Genomic DNA, 19,004 nt, shown 5'->3' with positions numbered 1-19,004 from the left:
CCCTGGAGGATTAACGAAACAAAGATATCCGGATAGACCGCCGACACCGCATCTGTTCCTAACGTCGACTCGTTGTCGCTCAATCGTCACTTCGGTGTCGCGTCGTGCAAGCAACTGAAAAACTCGCACTCTTCGCCCACAATGTGCGAAGAAATAAACACGATAGGCGTAGCACGGTCGCGCAATGCGTGGTGGAATGGTGCCGTCACGTACCTAAGGACGGAGGTGCGACGTGGTTAATTCTCATAGCCGCTGTGGTTGGCATCGTGGATGCCACTGACGACTGTCACCAGTTATCCGTGAAGTAAGTGGTAAGCGCGATGGAAGTTTCTAAAACCATCCAACATTACGCGTAGAAACTGGATACTGCCAAAACGGAATTTCGCATAACCCGAGTAATGTTTGAAAACAAGTTTTCAAGCCGACGACACGAAAGATTCTCCTTTCGCAGTGCCGTTACTGGCAGGATGTCAGGGTGACCAGACGAAGAAATTAACTTCCCTGACCTCGCGCAAGAAACAGAAAGAGGGGTTTCTCGATAGCGGCGACGGATGGAGACGAGGTCAAAATCTCTGCAATGTGTGGACCCGTAAAGTTATTGTACTTGTTAGTGAGCGCGTTGTTAATGATATAAGTTTAGAAAGAGTTATGAAGTTATTGCTTTAAAAGTCGTCGGCTTTCAAGGCAGAGTGTAATGCAAGGAAAGTAATGGTGACCAGTTTTGATCCCCCACCAACTATCCACGTTGTGCGGAATCTTGTGAGCTCCGTTTATGAGGCCCCGTCACTACAAATAGCTCATTTCGTTCTACTTGAGCGCCTAAGGTATCCAAGCTTATTGCGTTCCGTCACTTCGCCGTCCTGTGTTCCGCGCGAGCGCGAGGGACATCGCCATATCCGGGGGGGGTGTAAACAAATTCGAACCGTGTGAAATCGATTCGGTCTTGATATCGCGAAGGCTCGCCTGCACCGTTAAAGGGTAAGGAACGGTGTGTCGGAAACAATGTCCCTTTGAATTCAGCACGTTTCAAAACAACCGACGAAGTGGGCCCTGCAAACAGGGAAGTTCACTATTAGTTGCCGATGCGTGCCGTCATGGTTCTGTCGCGGTGAGGCTTGAATTCATTTCCCACACTTTAAGTCTTTTGCCAGTGACCGATATTTTTTGCACTTTTAACGTGGCAAGACGTGAATGTGTATCGCGCATGCATGAAGAATGGAAAGCTTTATCCAGTTCTTTTTCACTTCAGTGTCGGGTACGGCATGATTGCGTTACACAACCTAGAGTCACGCTTACTGTCTTTTACCTAAAAGCGGAATGTACCCAGACCCGGCTCCTTTACACGGGTGATTCGCGTCATAGGCTACTGAAACAGGGGCCTTTGAAAGCGGGGCAAAAAGGGTGGGGTGTTCGACATCGGGTGCTTTCGTGCACCACCCGCAAAAGGCTGCTAGAACTCTATAACGTTTTCCATTTTAACCATTTTTGCTGTTATTTCTGCACCTACAGCTGCGCAGTTGTGAGAAATGACGACTATGAAGCCAAGCCACGAGAACAACGGAGGAAGTCAAGCCGAACCTGCACTGTATGAGCAACTGAGGTGACAAGGAATCTCCCGAAAATGACGCCTTTCCATTCTCTCTCCCCTCTCAGAACCGGTGCATACGCACCTAGCGATCTCAGAAAAATGTCAACTGTAACTGTAATTCGTTACGATTTCACCTCAGGTATTTCTTAATGCAATTCTTCATTTTTGTAACGTGTACATATTTACACTCAAGGCACAACGAAACAAAAAAATTTTTATAACATTTCTTAACTGTTTTTTTTTTTTTTGCTCAAAGGAGTATTAAGAAACACCTTTCATTCTGCCGAAGACTACTTGTTTAAGCTATACTAAAAATAGCTGCAGAAGACGGCTATAATTTAACCAGGTGTCGCGAGGACGGGCTAGAATGTTGAGGTATCGAAGAAACTATTCCCATAGTGTGCTCAATCTGTTTTGGGCACTCACTGTGAGGACGTGTTGGATTTGATGGCTACGACAAAGTTCGACTTGAACTCGACTCAGTCCCCCCCCCCCGCCTCTTTTTTCCCAGATCCTTTTATTGGGTTTTGAAAAGGGTTTATTGCTGCTTTACTTATTAGGATTACCACAAAGCTCTCCTGTACATGGTCTCTATGGTCCTCCTAAGAGTGTCTGCAATACGTTTCTTGAGCTTTGCTGCAAACTTCTTCTGGCGTTCTTCGGCAAAGTCCACTTGGGGATATACCCTGACTTCCGTCTCCATGTTCCAGATGGGTAGCGACAGGAGGCATTTGTCTCCTGCGAGAGAAAATGCATGCATACTCTTAAAAATTATAGAATGATTTGAAGGCAAAATCTGTGAACGGCGAGACCTCGCAGCGAATTCCATGTGCATTTCCTGCGCGTATGTCGTGATTGACCTAACAATCGATATACTGACACAAACAAGCTTGGCTTTAAAGCCTTTTCGTTGCGGAAACAAAATAAAGGCACTTATGAGTCGCGAGGCCAACCGCCAAAATCAACGGTCCAATGACCCGAAAAACATGCCTTTGTCGCATGTAAAAATATTAGGCGCCGGAAAAACATAAACTATCTCAGTGAAGTCTCTGTTTTGAACGGCTTTTCTTTCACGTTCTGCCCCATTGAAAAGCACGGCGTGAGACCCCAAGTACACACCACGGTCTCCATACACACCACAACCTATATATACTATGGCCAACGAATGTCCATAGACACGACCGCGAACGTGGCGTCTGAAGCCAGCTACAGCCTCTCCATCTTCCAAATGCCGTCTGCTACGAAGACGTCAACGCTAGCTTTGGCTTCGAGGTATTGGCGACTTGCGCGATCGAAAGCGTCGCTGTGTTCGGTCCTCCACGATTGGACGAATGCTGACGATGACGTCAGCAAATGATTTCTCATCTACGTAAATAAGAGTAGGGGACCTTTAATTTTGATTGTGTTTGCAGTGTTCGTTCCAGGGCCTAATGATTTCAAACTTCCACTATGCTAATTACAAACACTATCGAACTTGTTGTTCGTTAGGTAATAATGACGTTATGAGAGGGAACCATAGCGAGCCGACATCAAAGCATCTCGCTGCTAATTGACTTTCAAACAAAACGCGCCATGAGCGCTGACTCTTCACTTCTCTCGTGGAAACGCTGTCATAAATAGAGAGCTATAGTAGATCCTTTTTTCAGGCCACCCTATTTGTGGCGGGAGCTCCTAAAGCTCTCTAACCTCAGGTCTGAGCGTGCGCCAAGCCTCGTCATAACCGCCAAAGGTTCGCCAGGTGACGCTCTCAGCTCTCAACATCTAAAGCCCCTCTATCATGGGAAAAGTGGCGCCATTCATTGTTGTGGAAATGCTCGAGACACGTGCCGCGCGCCGCTTCTGGGAAATTCATGGCGTCTGAAATCTAGCTCAGTGCTGTGCTGTGCCGCCATGATCTTCCCAAGGACTGCACGTTGCACGTGTCTCGTGCATCGAGGCATCGAGCTTTATCAACATCGATCTCTACAACGGCGCGTCCGACTTTGGCCAGCGTTGCCGCGTTCACGTTAGCAGCAGACATTCAGAAACTGGATACTGCCGCATCCGGCTTCAGATGCTGCGTTCGCGCGTTCCTCCATGCAGAAGACGCTTCGTTGCCATGGTGGCGCTGACCATAGCAGATAGACTTTATTGTGCGGAAGAAAAAGGTGGGTATGAGATGATCAAAGCACCTACACTCATCTGCCATTGACGTTATATTGTTTGTACTGTGTTGTGCGTATGTTTATACAGCCGGAAGTTAGCCTCAATCGGCGTCTGGTGCCTCAGCTGAAAATAAGAAATCAAGGCTAGTGCAATATTACCGCTAGTCTGGGTTGTTTAACATGCGGTACGCAGCCGTGTTGCACGGCCGCACGCCGGTATGGTGTCAATCGGCCTGTTGCTCTCGGGCAGGGGGCGCGAGCGCGTCCGCAAGACGCGACCATGTTATGCTGACAGCACCATTTAGGCGGCGCTGTAACGTTCGATTTTGCACGCGCCACGTTCGAATGCAAGTATCTGTCAGAATCTGTAGACGCGCGATAACAAAACGTCTAAAAAAACTTTAAAAAAAAGAATGTCACGGCTCGCGCCCTCCGCGTCCCATTAAACATTCCTTTCAGCTTTATTATTTTATTGCTCTCTTTCATAGCTTCCGTGAGTCCGTATGTTTCACTTTACTTGATAGCGAAGCCGAAGCTATACTTGCTAAAGCATGTTCCCCTGAATGATGCTCGCACTGCACGAGCGCGCGTGCGTGGCAGGAACACTGAAAGCTCCGAGCTCGCTCTTGTAACCTCTGGTACGCTGGCACTTATAATGGAACGGAGTATAAAAGACTGTAGTGGGGAAGCGTATTGACGAACGTTCGAAACGCGAGCCAAATATTCTATTTTGCTCGCCTGGAGCGCTGCTCAAAACTTGAGAGCTACGGACCTATAAAGGTAGGTGTGCCGAGCAGAAAATCGAATGCATGTCACTTGTTCATGACGCCGATGGCATCGGTACCCTAAATGTGGTAACATCGCTTGGCGCACTATCCACCACGCGTAGAAGCGCGTTCTGCTTGAGCATGAGGAGTACGAGACGCTATCGTGGCCCGTGCGCTCGCGCACAACACTTCAAATTTTTCACGCCACGCCCCTTTCGAGCAGAAATGCACCGCTAACTAAAGCCACTCGATGAGTTGCGTTTGTCTTAAAAGTAGCGTCAAAGGCACCGGTGCGCAAGGCCCACGTCTTGAGAGGCCCTTGGAAGCGAATGGCGGCGGAGCACTCGCTTGTGGCACGTATCTTGCGCGTTTCCACCTTGGCGGTACTCTTAAAGAACGTCTTCATCAAGGGGCTTTAAAGGTACCTAGAGTAACTGTATAGACTCTGCCTGCAGAGCTAGGGTATCGCGTTCCTTTTTCTTTCACCGCCAACTTTGTATTGGCCGAGACGCGGTCGCGTGCACCGAGTTGTATCCGATTATCCTGCGGGAAAGCGACCTTGCAGGCGCCGAATTTCGGGCTCATCATGTTTCTCACTTTGCGCTTGCAAAATGTACATCCTACACTAAAATAGAACGCACTGGAAGGTACCTTGACCTTTCAACATTATGTGTAACCACAGGATACAGAACAGTCGCGTTGTTTTGTAACGTGAGGTAAGTTTTAAAAGATGTTTTTCAAAGTCTGGGAAGACGACGACACGGAGGGCTCGGGCATTCGAAAATCTTGCAGAAGCGACGGTCGCTTCCCCCGGTGCAGCCTTGGAGACAACATGGCCGCCCTGAAAACGCCATTGCGGTACTTTTCTCAACAATGCGCAGCATGTACAGTTTTCGACCGGTACCCTGGCCATAGCGCCACTTTTGTCGCAAAAATGCGGCAGCACGTGGAAATACCCAAGAACGCACAGCACTCCGTACACCTACCCCTATTGGGAGTATTCACTGGATGCCATATTTGGGGGGGGGGGGGGGGGGGGCTCTTTAAAGCGCATGCTCAGAGTGAGGTCACATTAATAGGCTGCTAAGACCGGCAATCTTTATGGTTGCGGAATGCACGCTGAAAAAGAACTGTGGAAGCTCGCCTTCAGCACACGCTCAGCAGTCGCGCACACAGCTATGGCCGCCAGTGAATACTCCCTATAGCCACCATAACGCCAGTTCAAAGCTATCCATATCGAAACGGGCAGGTGTGGAGATAGACCGTTTGATAAATTACCCAAGCACCAAGGGGCATGCTATGAGTGTAGTTAGAGGCGCTGCACGTGCTGGCGTGTGCAGCAGTAACTGTTCTAAACAAAAACCTAAAACAAATGGTATGTTGCACGCGCATTCGTCGATACCTTATTTTAATTATTTACTTCGGATCTTTCACCCGGAGAAGACGAGCGCGTGCGGCTCGTAGACCTGCGTTCTCCAGCGTTGTCCTTGATACTTGGGTAATTTAGCATAGGGTTCTGCAGCGCGAGCTTTCGCTCCACGATGGACCGCTGCGGAGGCTACGAACCATCCAAGCCAATCCAGTGCCGCGTGAGTGTCACGTGACCTCCAGGAATGGTGCAGAGAGCGCAATCACGTGACATGTTCATGCTACTGGATTGGCTAAAACGTATAGCAAAGCATCCGCTCCGGTCCATCTTGAGGTGAAATGGCCACACTCGGCTATTAATCCCCCCTCCCCTGCCATCGACGTGCGAAAGTGACAGTGCCCCATGAAACAGAGTTTCCATTGCTGCCTTTAAGCCATCAGTCCGTCGGTGTGAAACCACTTTCTGAGTCACAAGGGCCGGCTTGCTAGAAACAGCCTTTCAGCTGAGACTGGGTGATGAAAGAAAGCTCAGCCAAAGCCAGCGCACGAGCTGAGCGGGACTCAAACCGCGACTCAAGACGCTTGGGCAGCCCCAGACAGACTTTTTGCAGTGCTTTCTTTAACCCAGTCTCGGCTGAGACGCTGTTCTAGCAAGCCCGCCCAGATTGCTCAAAATTTTCTAAATGGTCTATTTTCATTAGTGGGAGCCATCCGAATGGGATGACGTTACCTGAAGGTGGGAGAGGCTGTGCGTAGACCTTTGCATCGCTAATTACTTGGGCCAAAACTGTTGAGTCACTGAGCTGTGTACGCATGCTCATCGTCCAATATACTGCATCAACAGCGCATGCTCAAGGGCGTTCAACAGCCCAGCAGACAAAGATGGAAACGCGCAGGAGGCGTTTTTTTGCAAAGGTCTATCTATAGGTTTGGTATATTGTATACCGTTTCACTCTGTGTCCGGCCGGAGCCGACGCTGTGATTTGATGGAGCCAATTAAACAGCACCAAAAGTGCAGCGTCACTCCGACTGTTTTCTTTGGGGATATACCGTCACTAACGAAACCAATTACGCGCGAAGAAAGACGCAGGGTAGCAGCGCAACGCCGTGCGTGATTCGTTTATTCAGTGACAGCCAACGCAAAGAGAAGACGAGCGCCATGACGAAGAACTTTTGGAGCTTCCCGATTGGTTCCATTCGATCGTAGCGTTGTCTGTGGTCGGACTTGACGTGAAACAAAGTATGCGGAGCGCAAGTTCGTCTGCTTCTATTTCCGGGGATTTAGGTGACGTCAGAACGACTCCGAGCTCTGATTGGCTCCGATTGAAGGATAGTGGGTAGCCCTCAAAGCAAGCTGCCTTGAGGTATATACCCGTTGTCCTTCGATCAGAGCCAATCAGCGATCGGAGCCGTTTTGACGCCACCAGAAACCCTGCAAAAGAATAAGTAAACCCACTGCCGCTCCGCATTGGTTGTGTGTGTCTGCAATGTGTGCTTACCGTGAACGAGGGCAAGGTCCACCTGAGCAGTCAGTTTCTTCGCCGTCATGGTCAGGACGTGCGTGTCCGTCCAGGCCAGTCCAAGGGCGCTCGCCGCTTTACCGATAAGGGGAAACCTGCTGTGGGTCACGAAGGCCCTGAAATTGACGGACAGACCGTCTATGGTAATATTGTGGGTCACTTTATGTCCGGCGGAATCGATAACTCCCTTCCACGCGGTCTTGTTTTTCAGAAGCTCGTCCTGAAATCCTATTAGAGTTCCCCGGTCCAGCAACACTTTACTGAAGCGGTCGAAATACGAGACCCGGTCCACGTCAAACTCGTCCCAAGGTAAGTGGATGGTTATGGTGTTGTTGGACAGGTCCTCGCTTTCCATCAGCCGTTTCTGGCACGCGTAGAGCTCTAAGTCGTCCGAGCTCCAGGCCCCTGCGTAAAAAAAGATCCCGTTTATGCGCCTTGCTAAAAGTCGTAGACCCTTTTTTTCTTTTATTTTTTAACTCATACCACCAGGTAGTTCATCTACTAGTCCTACAGCGCTACTACTGTTACACTCCCGGGGGCGCTTAGAATAGCCAGAATGTGCAAATATTAAAATAAATATGAAATATTACTGCCCCCTCATCAACTCTTCCTTATTCTATCTTGCTGCTTGTCTTGTTATCCTCCTAAGTAATATAAAAAATCTTAAAATTTAAACACAGGTTGTTCCATGGTCCTTTTAGAAATGAAAAAGCCTAAGACAGCTTAAATGTACCATCGTTATGGGTAATCTGAGGTGAAGAAAGGCAAGGCTGAAATGAAGGCGAAAAGAAACGACTAAAAATGCACACGAATTGCGGAACATGCAAATGCGTTATTAGTGGCAACAGAGCGTTATACACGAGGACAAAAGAAGAGGGATCAGAAAAAAACAAGCACAGTACCGATAGATTGAGTTGAAGGAGGAAGTGTCATTTCCTAGTTCGAAACAGTAGACTGCAAGTGATGGTTTGTGTAACTTTTATTTCTCCTAATTGTGGCAGAAACGGAACCTGTGGATGATCCGCACGGCTTCGATGTTGCTCTCAACCAAATCACACATGAAGCACGGCACTTTGTTTTAGCCAAGCAGGAAATTTCTTGCGTAGGATCGTAAAGAAAATAAGAAGCGGATGAAATAGTTTTAATGTCACCCTTCTCTAAGGTGAGCTCCTCGAGATCTGTTGTTTTCGGCGCCCGTGTGTACTGTTAGAGCTTTTATAGACGGGTAGTCTTTGTCGCGTGAATAAAAGGAGCCATCTGACTCCTGTCGCCTTAGACTTGCCGGATTGGGGCAGGCTCCGGCATATGATAGATCAAATGATGAACCCTGGCCCAGCTATGACCGCACACTTCCGCTAGCCTTAATTTCAGAGCACTAAAATAATCCACGGATTCAGGACAAGTGTGGGCGAGCTAAAGTCGAATATGACGCAAACGTCCTAGATCTCCTTAGCCGATCATAGCCAAATCCCCCCCCCCCCCCCCAAGCTTTTATTTTTTCATTATTTTATTATTTGACGCCAAAGCTTGGTAGGTTGAGAGGAAAAAAGACACTTCTGCCTGACGGGTTAAAACCTTTCTGAAATTCAGTCTGCTCACTTCACTCGCTATCATCATCGGAGTGTTCGACATTTGTAAGAAGATTATATGCCTACTTATGAGCAGCACCATACATTCGTAGTATTTTGTTCTGTAGCACTGAAAGAGCGTGTAGGAGAAAATGGTTAGGAAGAAGTGGTCCCAAGTGCAAGGTAAAAAAAAATATCCAACGATCGCAGTGAAAATAAGGTAGAGCAAGGTGATTTCATTGAATGAAAAAATATGCTCCCTCAAGTAAAAAACAAAACAAAAGAGAAACTGAATATTGTTTCTTCGCCTCTTAACGAATCCACGTTAAGCCTTTTTGTGTAAAATCATCAATTGTCATAATGGGTCATTATGGCGTTTTGAAGAATGCTAAAAAGTGTAATAGAAAATGAGCAAAACTAACTTAGATATCCTCTTCAGTTTGCACAAATAAACACGGCAGTGACCCGAAAATCATTTCTTGTTACACGCGATCGAAGTATAGAAAAGGCAGACTTTTGTTTTTATATCCCTTTACTCAGTGAACAAATTATTATATACTTACTAAAGAAAAAATTCACCAGCTTAATACAACTGTGTACTTATCTACTCCAAAATTTTGTTTAAAAAGTCGATTTTGCGCTCAATTTAAGTGCCTGGCCGCCTTCAAATTCTCTCTGTATACTTCATAAGCTTCACTTTTATTCAATAAATGTGTATCTCATGGATGAACGTTTGAGAGCTGCTAATCTGGAACAAGTGGGTGAGGTTTTTTAAATGTTTTTTTTAATAAGTGTTGCTGGGACAAATAAGCAGGTGCGGCGAAAGTTCCAAGTATTTTTTAATTTATTTAATAATTTAAAACATTGTTCAGATAGAAGTTTTTACTCAATAAGTACCGTAAATTTCTAGGTTTCTAAGGTTGAAGCCTGGGCGAGTTGGTGTGACATACTTAAAATGTTTAAACAGAGCAAAAGACAACGGACAGGGTAAAGAAGGACACAGACAGGGCGCTGACTCGCAACTAAATTTTTATTGAACTCAACGGTGCAATATATACGCACAATTGAGAACAAAAAGAAGAAAATCAGCCTGAAAAACACCCAAAAGCAAAATTACAAAAACGAAGCATCACCTTAAAAAAGATAAACCAAGCTAATCAACTGGCCAGAAGATCAATCTCCTTCATAGATAATGCAACAGAAGGCCTGCTGACACACATGACTCCCAATCTGTCTATTTCTAGATCCTCCAAAATTTCTCGTGTCAGCTCGTCCCGGTGGCGTCTCTTCGGCGGTTTTCGGCCACCTCGGCATACATTGCAGTGACCGCAGATGCCAGCCCCAGTTTCAACAGTGCGAGGTCTTAAAACGCCACCGCTACTTAACCTTTTAAGTAGTATTTCTAGGTTTCGAAGATCTTCTGATAAAAGTCACCTATTATCTCCGTCCTTATTTATCGTCGGGAGTCATCTACAGCTTGCATGTATTCCTTCTTCACTTTCCCCTTTTTAAACATGACAATCACAAAAAAAAAGTCCGAGGACACATAAGTACTTCCTATGAGTTGTGAATGCGAAAACATGAATGTCGTTCTTCCGCTGCCCTTAGTTCGTCTCCGGTGCACTGGCGTGGACGGCCACGTTTCGCTACTGCCGAGGTTGCGGCTGGCGGCCGAGAGTGCGCTTTCGTGAAGGGGCCGCAGCCAGGGCGCGCTTTCGTGAAGCGGCCACCAATGGCTATCTATGAGCCGTTTGTTCCCTTCTCTTCTTATCTGCCTTCTTTCGTATCGCTATCTACTTTTCAACCCCTCTCCGTACCTCTCTCTCCCAATTTATCTCTCTCTCTCTATCTTTCGTCATTTCTGCTTTTTCTCTTGATCGTTCTTTCAGACCCATCGAAGCACTAAAGTTTGTTGTGCACCAATGCCGTTCACTCGCTGCAACTTTTTTTCCGAGCGTGATAGCTCCTGTGGAAATCCGAGTGTCCAGGATTAGTCAAGGCACGACAACATTGGCGTCGTGGAGGCTTGCCGCGCGACGGTGGGCGCAGGGGGCCAGAGAACACACTGGCGCCATCTATTGGGAAGCAGTGTAAACTCGGCGGTCCGGCATATTTTTTTTTTATTTCTCGCGCAATATCCTTTCTTTTTTGGCTCGAAAAACTTTTGTCAATGTTATAAACGAGCCTTTCTATGGGTATTACGCACATTTGACCTCGAAAATCCCGCAAAACCTCCGCTTTTCTGAAATGCAGTTCTAGGGTCACCGCATAGATGGCGCTACAATGTCAGTGTGTTCCCTCATTCTAGAAACATTTAAGAAGTTGTAAGAGATCTCGTCTCTCTCAGTCGTACTCGGTCGCAAGAGTGTGAACGGGCCTTCAGAAGAGAGGAGTAAATGGGCCCGTTAAGTCCGTGCTCCGGAGCGTGAGAGTTTGGCGCTCCTTTTACTAAACGGACAGGAGTGCCACCAGAGACTGACACTCGAGCGCGCTGTTCGCGCACCGAAAATTTCTCGGAGCGCGAGTGACTTCTTCGCGCTCCGTGACGTGACGTAAACAAACAAGATGGCTGTGCTGCTGTCGAGACCGTCGAGGCGAAAGGCGTAACCGGACCGCTGACCCTTTTCAGTTGATTAGTGCTTAATCCAGCTGGTAAAAACGATTTGATTTGAAAGTCAAGACAGCAATTAGCGTTCCGAAAAAGGTTTGTTCGTGCATCTCGCCTGAAAAAGAAAGTCATCTGCGTGCGGATAGCACAGTGACAGAAAAGTTTTCGAGATGAGACATTCGGACCGCTCTGTCCCTTTTATAATGCTTAGCCCAGCGAATAAAGACACTTCCATTTGAAATCCGAAACATCAATGAGCGTTGAGAAAAAGGTTTGCTCGTACGTCTTGCCTGAAAGCTAATTGATCTATCGAACGAGGTGCCGATAGCTCGGCGACAGAACAGTTGTGATGAAAAGACAGTCAGACCGCTGCCCTGCTTAGAATGATTAGCCCAGCTGCAGCGAATAAAGATACGTAGATTGGAAAGCCGAAACACCAGTTAGCGTTGTGTTCATGCATACCGCCTAAAAACGAATTGACGTGCTATCGAACGACAGTGTGCCGGTATCGGCGTGGCTTCTGTCTCGCTGCGAGACGGAACCAACGGAACCAGGGAATCTCACAAATTTGGGGGTTTCCTGCGTCGACGAGTGGATTTAAGAATGTTGTCTTTAATTTGAATCGGAACAGCATGCATGGTCAATAAATACAGAGCGGCCAAGGTAACCTTCCACATATGTGCACGAAGTGAGTCTTCGAACCTTTTAGGAATATTAAAACGTTCGTAGAAACTTCACAACGTTGCCGTCTCTTTTGCTTTATACTCTGCCGCTCCACACAGGCCTAACTATTTATGTTCGAAAGATTTTCGGCTTCTGCCACCCGTATTCACGGTCGGAAGGAGCTCGTGTGGCTCGTTGATAGTTTCTGGCCGTGTTCCATAACTTACTCGATCTAACTCTAGAGTAAATGTGGTTATCGAAAACATACCCGCGTCCAGCGTTTCTCTATTTTTGTGGTCACGTGACATAATCCGCCAGGGTAACTCGGATTCATTCGAGTAGGTTCTGAACGCAGCTTCGGTGTGTCGCGCTCCTGTACGCTATGCGCCGTTTAGTTTCTGCGCTCGGGGAGTAGGGGTAAAGGAGCGCCGACTTAACGCGGCCAATGAAAGGTGGCGTAAATAGTGACATTGCGATGCCATGGTGACGTGCAAACCGGTTCTCCGTGCGTCTTTCACGTTGCGAAGGAACGCAGCGTCGTTTCGTTTCGTCCGCTATCCCTATTTCCCCCAATGCCTTTCCCAACTGAGCGGGTCCTCGAAACTGTGCGATGGTTTCCCTTTTTAACGGCAAGACGCAGCCAGACTACCTAGATAAGGAGGTTAGGAACAACCGCTGGAAAATTATAGGAGAGCAATTCGAAATTACAAGCGAGTTTCTTCCGTTGTATACTTGTTACATGTCGTTTTTGTTGTAAGGGATGTCGAGTTGATTTGGTGACACTCTCGGAAGCAACCTTTATCTCTGGCGCGCCGCTGGGGCAGCAAAGCACTGACCTGTCCTTCGGTCTTTCGGTAGAACCAACTCGGCCGGATTCAAAACCTGCGCCTCCTTCCCTTCAAAGCGCGGCGACGTCGCAAGATCAACGAGCAGGCTAGGATAATCACATTCACGCTGATCACCAGGTCATCATGGACACCCATCATGTCTGCAGCGAGTGCGGTTTTGATGCTGATATATGCGAAAGATGAGAGGCGAAACGGAAGAATCTAACAAAGAGCAGACGACGAAAGAGCGGGAAATACGATGGGAGGCTTGCGCGCGATCGCGAGAGGCAGTGCTGTTGCACGGCCACTCGATCCCCCCTGTTGGTGCGGCCTGCCGATGTCTTTCCGAAAGCAAAAGAGCGCGCGTGAGAGGACAACTTCTCCCATTTTCCGTGGGGGCGCTGCACATCGGTGAGCGGTAGAGTGCCTTCATACACACGCGCGCTTTTGCTTGAGTGGTGACATCTCAGCCATTTTTCCGCCCATTCGTTTTTTTATGCATTTTGAAGTGCGCGCAATCCGGTGTCACTCAGCTCGTGCGCCTAGCTTTGGCTAATGCATATGCGCCATTTTACCGCCCAAGTCACGCACCGAGTGCGCGAGAGCGTCACGCACTGGCACATTCAGGGCAACAATGGATGTCTTCACCCTGAGACAGAGAGACATGTAGGCACCCTAGTGAGCGGTCTCATGAGCTGAAAGTACTCTGTTTCACCATATGTTGTACCGCAGGAAAGGCTGTAAGCGCGAGCTCCTTGCTCTGGGGCAGATCTCGGCGGCACACGCTCTCGTGCAGTAAGGGCAGCTGTCAACATGAGCTCGCGCTTCCAGCCTTCGCTGCGGTACAACGGGTGAAACGGAGTATAGAGAAGGCGCCCAACGCGCTCTTGCTCCGCTACCCAGATAAAATATCTGCCTGTCATTGCCTTCGCCGATACCGAGGCGCTGCCGCGGTTGCAGAAGGCAGCAAAACTGGCTTTCCCCCCCACCTATGCACCGCTGTGCTCGGCGAAAATATCGTAGTGTCACTCTGCGCTCGCGTGTGTGGTTTGTGTTGGCATTTTGGAAGCTGCCGGAAATGTAAATGCGCGTTCTAGTTCTGAGTGCCAGACGGTGATGAATTGTGCCAACTCCACTCGTGAAAGAGGAAATCCTGCCATGTAAGTCAGCGGTGCGAACTCAAGTTCGGAAGAGTCTTTATTGTACTTCGTCAACTGCAGGAGTTGACGAAGTACAATAAAGACTCTTCCGAACTTGAGTTCGCACCGCTGACTTACATGGCTGGCTACTTGGCCTTCGTTTGCGAACAAAAAGTGACCATCTTTATTTGTAGAAATTGTCGTAATTTCAAAGTAATTCGCTGAAACATTCAACCTAGCAAAGCAATAAGAATTTCTCAGTGAAAGCAAGGAAGGCTAATGTGTAGGACTTGCTAAACTTTGAAGATGACGTGTCCTGAATGCAAGCGCAACTTAAGGGAAACGCATCACATGACGGAGCATATCAGTCCATGTTTAGCCTTGACCAGGGAGGACTCAGCTATCCACGACCTGAAGCTGTCTGGCTGTGCAAGCTCGTCTGCACCTTTGTCGAGAGGGCTCTACAGTCGGCAGAGATTCGTGGTTGTGAAAGGACTTGCAAGGTCCTCTCGAGCGCTGTGCTTCCACATCTTATGGACTGCCCACTGATGTGGTGTGTTAACTGCCGAAATCCCTACCACAGCGAAGAGCTCTGCGAGCTCTTTCTCAGAAAACTCCTCACACCTTTTTTGGCAAACTGGGCTGGTGACCTAATCAGCCCACTAGAGAATATATTGAGGCTTTCGCGGAAGCCTCTTTCCCGAAAGGTACTCGCTTGTGAACTATATGACTCCCTTGGTCTGTTTTTTTGTGAACAATGAAGTTTATATTGCTGAAGTTATGCACGCGGAATCGGATTTTATATTGTCCTTCACAGATGAATAAATGGCACAGCTCGCGCGTGCTCAATCATACGGCCTAGCTATATCCAACTATAACTCCTATATTACAGTGGTAATAGAAACGGGGCAACGGTTATGGGAACAAGAAAACGACAATTCGCTCATACTGCCAGCAGAAAGGAGCTTTAACGCGCAGCCTGCAGCTGAGTGAGCGTTTCGCAGAAAGAATCATGTGGTTTTATTTTACACAGATTTGTCACACCATTCATGCAATCTGGCACTCGTTTCAATTGAGACTTACGGCTTCACGAAAAAAAAAAAATCTAAATAGCCACACCGGGCCGGGCCGGGCGTACTGCTCCTCTCTCACTATATTTCGTCTTACCTTAGCGTGGACTAACCGTGAACGCTGTGCTAGCGCGACCGGCTAGCCTTTACTGCTTGACTGGAGCACTCGCTGCACGAGCGCTCATGCAGCCGCCGAGGCTTCCTTCGAAGCAACTATCTCGCGCTTTTAGCACGCGTGGCTTTTAGCGCTGCGCTTTTAGCACGCGTGGTAAATACTAACATGAAACGAAGCATAGAGCTCCTCAATGTGCTCCCCCGAAAGGAGCTCTATCTCTCACTAAAGCCCCTCGATGTGGTTGCGTTTTTCTTGCAAGTAGCGTCAAATGCGCGAGTGCACGAGGCGCATGTCTCGAGCGGCCCTTGGAAGCAAATGGCGGCGCAGCACTGAAATGAGCGGGCCTCGGAAGCGAATGGCGGCGGAGCACCCGCTCATGGCACGTGTCTCGCGCGCTTCCACAACAATGGTTGGCGGTACTTGTAAAAAACGCTTTTATCAAGGGGCTTTATCTCTCACCGATAAGGAGCCCCACGGCTGGCGCTGCGGGGTAAAGTAGAACTATCGCGCTCACCGGCGGAGTGAGGCATACGGCAGGCCGCTTCCAAGGGGAGTCCTAATCGAGTGGCCGTGGCTGTTGCACGACGCCCGCCAAACGGAGGCTAATGTGGACTCCTCGCGTTCAGACGCCGGACGGCGGTGCGGCCCGCGGCGCCAAGCGGCGGCGCCGTTCACGCTAGTGGGGTCACGCCTTTACACCACCGAAAGCTGCCCGATGCGACAGTCAAATAATACGCTTACCTGCTTCCGAGAAAAGAGTCGAAATTTGGGTTCGGCGGACTTTGCATCGACATCGGAATGAGCAACTCCAAGCGTTCACGAACCGGATATTCAGCAGGCGTCATCATATTCAGTTGAATCATCTGATGAATCCGTCAGTGCCGAGCCCTTTCCAATCACTCATCCAAATGACCTCGAGATATACGCCGGCAAGCCGGTATGTGGGACTTTTTCGAGATCATTACCCTTCCGTTACCCAAAATTGTCTGCTAAATTCATCAGATTAGATTACAATTTAAGATTATTTAGAAGTAATATTTGAAATGTTTATTCGTCCTTCCCTCTTAGTGTTTATGTCAATGATTTTAATCATTTTCAGACAATTATATTACTGGAATTTTCTTTTCAGGAATATATGTAAATTACTTTATGCCTCAAGGTAGCCGAGTTTCCTTCTCATACACGATGGCCCATGGGAGGCGTGGCCATGCAACAATACCGCCCCGAGAGGACACGTGGTTGGCTCTGACAGCTCGCATTGGGTCGCCGGAGCCCCATTTTTTGTCGTCTGCGAAGGTACGTGGAGCGGAGTATCCGCTAAACACCTTGGTTTTCATAAAGACCTACGTTTTGCCAATTCGGCGATTTCAAAATAATCACGAAATATTTGTCCCGCAATCAATTCACCCCGTGGTAAAGCCGACTCCACGGATCACTGATAAAAATTTGAGCCGGTGAAATATTTCCGAAACTGGTTAATTTCCGAGTTGCACGTGCAGCACTGCAATCTCAACATAGCATATCGAAGTTGGTCTAGTCGTAAGATGTAGGTTTGAACTAAATAAAAAAAAATGCATACTTTTCCGAACACTTCTCCCTCCCCACCTCCCTGGGGAACGTTTGGGATTTCGTGGAGGACGCACTCCTCCGGAGATCGGTCGCTGGTGCGCATGCGCCGCCTTTTCGCTTGGCGAGGGAGAAAGCAAGCTGAAAGGCGGACGCGTTCGCAGACGATCAACGCTCTAACGGCATCTCCTCGCGCAGCCCGTATCGCGAATTCGGCCCATAGACCATATGATTCCGATGATCGCGCAGTTGGAGACTCTCTGCAATACGGGCTCTCTAACATCACGCTCCTGTGACGTCATAGGGCAGGAATCGAGGCACTACTTTTTGGACGCGGTAGGCACCAGTTGAGGGCGCTTTCCAGGCTTCGTACTCTAAGAACATGCACTGCTTGGACAGCAGCGTCATTACGCTTAGGACCTACGTTTTCGTTTAACGTAGTAGTATTCCTTCCGGCAATAGAACACCAAATTTCAAAGAATGAAGTTTTACCTGTGATGCAGGCGCTGAAGACGAGCAAAATGCGCGCTTTCATGGCAACGATAATTGAGTGCACGATGTGTTGAGACTGCAGTCGCTTTGTCGAAGCAGACGCGTGTTTTAATGTGACTTAATAGCTTATATATGCTCGAACCTTGAGAACGAGCACAAATGTCACAACGATAAGACTCCGATGCGTCGGGGTTTTATCTATCCGAAATCGCCCAGATGTCGGCACACATTTGGTGGGCCACGTTGCCTTGATATCCATATTAAAAATAGCGCATAAAGACGTCCCGTCTTTTATGCGCTATGCGAAGAAGAACACAGGATAAGAGCTTGTCCTGTGTGCTTCTCCACCTTTTTGTCCCGTATTTTTGTGCGCTATTTTTAATATGAATGTCCAGTACCAACTTGCCCAGCAGACCAAGCCTTGATATCATTGCTTTACGCAGTTGACTTCCCGTTTTCAGGCAACGCTGATTTTGGGGAACGTTTTCTGTGCTCAGGGAGCAGTCAGCTTGAAAGAGGCAGGAAAAATCTGCGAAGACTATACTGCATTACTGCAATATTTAAGGAGCATTTCATTTTTAACCTTGAAAAAAAGACATTAAACAGTTGTTTCGGGGAGAGAAAAAGAACTTAATTCTTGTTTACAACCCAGTTAAGTTTAGCGGTAAACCTGACGTCACGTGACGTCATGCCATCGCGCGAGACCGCGACTTTCACGTCACATGACAAGAACGCGTGACGCCAGGTTATGTGACCTTATTTTTCCTGCTAAAATTAGCGCAAACACACACACACTCACAATAAGACCCACACACGATGTATGTGTGTCTGCGCTCGTGTGTGTTTGTGAGTGTGTCTGTGTGTTTGTGTGTGTGCGTGTGTGCGCGCACGAAAGCAGATATTTCTTGTTTCTCAGGTCTCGTGATATGATTTGAGCAATGTAACGGTATGCTCATTCATGACACTCCTCCATCTAACCAACGTTCACATCCCTCTGTGTGAGTCATGTGAGACATTTTTTCTTCAGATCTTAGTCTTAAATGAGCGCTCGGAAGTGGCCACTAAGATAACACTCTGAGAGGGTGTACGTCATAAGGCTGAATCAGTTGTGAAATGCCTGCCACAGGCTCCTCTTTCGTACGTTTTGTGGAACCATTGAAGATGCGGCCGAAGAAAGTCACCTGGGACTGAAAAAACTCGCTCAACTTGAATATAAACTTCAGTTTTGCGGAGCTAAGTGTTGTCAAGAGATCTAGTAGATGCTGTCGGTGTTCTATTTTCGTTTTGGAATAGACGACGCTGTAGGCGTTGCAAAAAAAACTCCAAGGTACGTGCTTAAAGGGGTACTCAGGGAATTTGTTTTAGCTACGTCATCTGAATAGTACTTGTGGAGAGCCGACTTCTATCCTTTCCGGTACGCTGGATTGCTAACTTCAGAATATTTATTGTGAAATCCGCAATTTAAAAAGGTGCCAAAACTAACATTCATATACACCCGCGCTTTTCGGTGCCTTGACGTCAGCGGCAAGCAGGCTCGGAGGTTGAGTGGGCAGTCTAAAAAAGGACTAT

General features: G+C 47.9%; 1 protein-coding gene across 1 annotated transcript; it reads right to left on the bottom strand.

The window, feature by feature from the left end:
- Positions 1–1,783: 1,783 nt before the first annotated feature.
- Positions 1,784–17,536, bottom strand: LOC8025879. Its single transcript, XM_029980065.3, has 3 exons — positions 17,436–17,536; positions 7,367–7,792; positions 1,784–2,326 (listed from the first exon to the last, which is right to left on the bottom strand). Exons 1-3 carry the CDS (start codon positions 17,476–17,478, stop codon positions 2,151–2,153), a joined length of 645 nt encoding a protein of 214 aa, XP_029835925.2. The 5' UTR covers positions 17,479–17,536; the 3' UTR covers positions 1,784–2,150.
- Between the last annotated feature and the right edge of the window lie 1,468 nt (positions 17,537–19,004).

Source organism: Ixodes scapularis, unplaced genomic scaffold (genome assembly GCF_016920785.2).
Source record: "Ixodes scapularis isolate PalLabHiFi unplaced genomic scaffold, ASM1692078v2 PGA_scaffold11__112_contigs__length_91849675, whole genome shotgun sequence".
Lineage (NCBI taxonomy): Eukaryota > Metazoa > Arthropoda > Arachnida > Ixodida > Ixodidae > Ixodes > Ixodes scapularis.
This window is presented reverse-complemented; position numbering and strand designations above follow the sequence as displayed.